The 4946-nt window shown below is 38.9% G+C and overlaps 1 protein-coding gene across 1 annotated transcript; it reads right to left on the minus strand.

Annotated features, from left to right (window-relative positions):
* Positions 1-92: 92 nt before the first annotated feature.
* LOC127435476 (pro-MCH 2-like) lies at positions 93-3098 on the minus strand. Its single transcript, XM_051689013.1, has 3 exons — positions 2856-3098; positions 815-974; positions 93-142 (listed from the first exon to the last, which is right to left on the minus strand). The coding sequence occupies exons 1-3, from the start codon at positions 3093-3095 to the stop codon at positions 93-95; spliced, it is 450 nt and encodes a 149-aa protein (XP_051544973.1). The 5' UTR covers positions 3096-3098.
* Positions 3099-4946: the final 1848 nt, after the last annotated feature.

The raw sequence follows: 4946 nt of genomic DNA on the forward strand, positions 1-4946 counted from the left end.
CAGGTGTTGTTTGTTTCTTATATTTTGAATAACATGCAGGAAAAAGGGAAAGGTGATGGAATTATGCAGATGGGTCTTCAGCTGCTCTCAGTTCAAGCTTGCCAGCATGGCCTATATACTCTCCCGATCATGCACCTTAGCACTATGAAGAGAACAAAGAGAGCAAATCATATTAATTATAGCATTAAAAGGTACACTCAGTACTTTTTTGGGTCATCTTGGACTTGCACTGACACACAGGGGCATGGATGCAGCATTATTCAAAAGGAAAAGTTTTCGGTTACCAATGTCATTGTAGAAATTCAATACTCAAAGTAAGCCATGATTAATTTTATCCATGAGTAAAAGTGTCCAATAAAAGAGCAGTTACTGAGATTTAGTATTTGGCTGGTTATGTGATCATAAGGCTACTTGTTTACTCACAGGTACCAATGATTACTAGTTGGATGTTATGTCAGGCTCTAGAAAAACCTCCAGAAAACATGAGTTGTGGAAAATTAAATGTAATCTAGGAGCTTTATACAGTGCACTCCCAGAAGATATTAAGTCTATCCCTCACAGCCTTGTTTTCATTTGCATCAAAAATAAAATATGGTGCTATTGTGAATAAGGTCTATTCGGACCCACTACACTCCTGCTTATGTGATTATTGCTTATTAAACTCATGTAAACTCGATGCCATCCAGTTTATTTTTGACTGAATGGAAAAGTGAAGCCAATTTGACAACACATCAGGCCATTTTCATTCCTAGGTAAGAACATCAGGTGTTAAATCAGTGGAGGGGAACAAGAAAAGGATCTTGGCGATGCTTACGGTCTATGTTCTTCCTGTCCACATCACCTGTGCTACGTCGCTCATCTCTCACACTGAATTCATCCAGAGCATGATCCATTTCACGGAGAGGCAGCACAGGGAAGGCTCTTGGGAAGGCAAAGTTGGCCTCCCTACCAGTAGACCCCTTTATCCCTGTGTTCTGGTGGAAAGGGAAAGGCATTTTTAGTTTGCACATCACAACCTTTGGGAAACCCACTTGCCTTCACTGTGGGCCTCTGAACAGATGCAGCCTGATGCACAAAGGAAAACTCAAAAAACTGCTCCCTCTGCAGGTTTTTTCTGGTGTTTTAAAGTCTGTGTGATTCCGAAACCACACCTGGAGATGTTTAAGTTAATTTGAACAACACACGCCCAAGGGCAGCCTCAAAATCTCTTCATAACTACTGGAGTAAAGCCGTGTGCATGGAGCCCCACATGGAAAAAATGTGTCGAATTGCGACAAAGTTTCCCATGCCTCACTTAGCCAATTTTCACAAGATCACCATGGGCCCTTTTATCCACAGCATCCATTTCCCTCTTGTGACTGTGTCCTTCCCATACTCCTCTGACTGTTCCATTACTGCACTGATAATTGGAGCAACTTGAGAAGGATTCCGCCTTGAACTGAGAAACCCCCGTTAGATGCCTGCAAACACTTGGTGTTCTGCTTTGAAAGGTCATCTAATTCTCCCCACCAAATATCAGCAACCAAAACAAACAAGAACTCCGGCAACATGCATGGACATTATGGTGGTTTATTACAGTATGTTCACTTTAGTTCAAGGAAATGTACAGTACTGTGCAAAGGTTTTAGGCACTTGGGAAAAATGTTGCATAGTGAGGATGTCTTCAAAAATAATGCTACAAATAGTTTTCATTTATCAATTAACGTCATACAAAGTCCAGTAAACATAAAAAAGCTAAATCAACATTTGGTGTGACCACCTTTGCCTTCAAAACAGCACCAATTCTCCTAGATATACCTGGATACATTTTTTCTTGGTTGTTGGCAGATAGGATGTTCCAAGCTTCTTGGAGAATTTGCCACAGCTCTATCTATTTTGGCTGTCTCAATTGCTTCTATCTCTTCTTGTAATCTCAGACTGACTCAATATTCAGTGGGGGGCTCTATGGGGACCATGCCGTCTGTTGCAGGGCTCCCTGTTCTTCTATTCTATTTGCAAAATAAATGTTTGGGAGTCTGAAATGTATATTTCCTATTGATACACTAAAGCTGAAAATATAAATAACCATCTTAAGACAAATGATTTTGTGAAACATCCTATGTGCCTAAGACTTTTGCACAGTACTGTAGGTCTCAAGCATTTTACAGTGTTGGAAGATATAAGCACTGGTAGCCTAAGTGGCCATTCTCACACATGTAAATATATGCTAGACAGACATTTTTGACTGTTGCTCAATGTCTCGTTTTTTATTCAGCATCTCGTGCAGGAGCCCCACTTTTTTAGATGCCGTGTCAAGTTAAAGAACTTGAATTTTTCAAAACACATTTCGAGACACCATCATTTTGTTCCATTCATTACGCTTTGTCTATCTTATTTAGCACAAGATCACGTTTGGGCTGAATGGCCCATAACTCAGAAGTGCATGGAAATCACACAAGGTAAAAGTCAACGAATTACTACAAATTTAAATAACTGGGAGCACATATAAATGAGCATTCACACTGACAGTGATTTGGAAGGACAAAGAAACCAGAAGTCATTCCTAAACAGTTGGCAGAAGTCATTTTAAAAAGAGTTGGCAGTTTGCGCAGACATGAACAACAGCAACCATGGGTTATGTGGGGTAGAGTTTAGCTTTATGCAAATGAACAGCAGCTAAATGTGGCAAGTACCAATTAGAAGTGCAAACAATAATTTTCCACCTGATACAATTCGACTGCAGTTTGAGTAGTAACACCTACTAGCGACATCCAATGATTTATTCGCTGTCAGCATGGACTAGGCTATACATAGTCTGTAGTTAAACTAATCTAGGGAAGAGGAAATTGGCATGTATGCAACATGCAAACACTTACAGCTAGTATGAAGATTCGTTTGGTTCCGTCTTCGTCGGCCAGTCTGCCCTCTATGACCGGGTATCTTCGTAGGGAGAGCAGTCCAGGCCCCAATTCACTCACATCATCTTCTCCTGCATTTGACAGGTCTTGAGCTATTCTATCTTCATCCAGCTTGCCTTTGGGAAAAGCCATGGCTGAGTGAGTAGTAAACTCAACTAAAAGTGCAAATGCCAAGATGATTGAAAAGGAGGATGCCATGATGTTGGGAAGTGACTTGTTTTGCAGGTGTCTGGTGTTGCTCTTGCATGTCCACAGTGAAACAAATGTCTACTTTTATAGTGTTCGATGATGATGATGAGTTGGACAATTTAATCTATTATTAGTCACAGAGGCTATATTGATGATTTCTGTGGCTCTCCCTGGTGAGTAGGCAATTTCATATCAATAAAAAAGGGGTGCATGCCCCTTCCGGGGGGGGGGTTGATATTGCAAGATGCTTTAATCTGGTGGGGATTATATTTTAAATCGCCTTCATTTTTAAAAAGGCACCATTGTGGCTTTGTTACAGGGCAAATAACATCTGTGCTCTGGATCATTTTATTCCGTATGGGGAAAAGGGACATCACCTCTGATATTATCACTTTCACACCCCCTGCCATACTTGGTTCTTCATGCTCACGTAGCAGATCAAAGGTTGTACACTGATGTCACATTTTGTCTAAATCTAAAGGCAGTAGTAATAATCCAGTCCAAGAGGTCACGATTTTGAAAGGAATGAGCCTCAAAGAAGGGTGAATACCTGTTGTGAGACATTGTCATCCATCATATAAATGCAATTCCCTAGGTGCCCCCTCCACATTGTACATCTAATATCTTCTTGTCCTTTTTTTGTTTGAAGGTGAAAGCTGAATTATACGTAATTTTATGTTAGGCAGCACTTTGGCCTCTCTTAGGCCACGTCCACACTATGTTTTTGGTTGGTAACATTTTCCGTTTCCTAACATCATAGTGTACCAAAGAATGTGGTACTAGAGAGCACTGTTCCCTCTAAGATGCGTACGTTGCCGCGCACTTCTAATATTATTCCCGCGCAGACGGAAAAAAACATTCGCGCACTGCGCGCAGATTCAAAGGTATGTAGGAAAACCTAGAGATGTCTTTCATTAGAGCTAAATGCATGCTCAGTGTTTCAGCTGGAGTCCATATAAAAGTTCATTTTTTCCAGTATGGAGCTGAAACGTTGAGTGAAATCTTGTGTGAAAACAAGGTGGAAATACGCATTATTAAGTCGTGAAACAAAATACAAATAACCAAAATAACATTTACTGTGAGGCGCGAGCGCTATGGTGAATACGGAAATACAACTGCGCGTCCGAACTGTTGCGTCTCGCGAGTGATTAACATAAAGAGTTGCTTATGTCTTACGTGAATTCAAGCAGGTGCAACAAAAATCAGGCATGTGTCATATCTGATCTGTGCATAAGACGTTGCAGTGTAAATGCACTAATGCAGATTAATAGATCTGCCTCTGTTTCTATCATGTTGTTAATATTAATCAAAGAACAATAATGAAAAGAAAGCCGACTGATCTTTATTATTATTATTATTATTATTTTATATAGTGGCCTACTTTGTTCTTAGTTTACTTTATACTTAGGCTACTTTATTGTTATGACCATTTACCTGAATAATTTAAAATATTAAACAATGTTTACTTAATTGAAAACAACTCTAAGGCAACATGCCATTGTTTTAATTAATTAGGTTATTATGTACATTAATATTTACATTTTTAAATAAAGGATTGTATTCATCAGCATATTAGCCTATCTGTTTTTATGTGGTATTGAAATTTCAAATATTATGAATTGTGAAATTTCACCAGTATTTGTACCAACAAAAATGTGTGTGTGTGTGTGTGTGTGTGTGTGTGTATATATATATACATACACATACATGCAGTGCATTCAGAAAGTATTCAGACTTTTTTATTTTTTATTATTTTATTTTTATTTTTTGGTATGTTGCAGCCTTATGCTAAAATGCTTTAAATTATTTTTTTCACATCAATCTACACACCATACCCCATAATGACGAAGCAAAAAAATT

This window comes from Myxocyprinus asiaticus, chromosome 45, assembly GCF_019703515.2.
Source record: "Myxocyprinus asiaticus isolate MX2 ecotype Aquarium Trade chromosome 45, UBuf_Myxa_2, whole genome shotgun sequence".
In the NCBI taxonomy this organism is placed as follows: Eukaryota; Metazoa; Chordata; class Actinopteri; order Cypriniformes; family Catostomidae; genus Myxocyprinus; species Myxocyprinus asiaticus.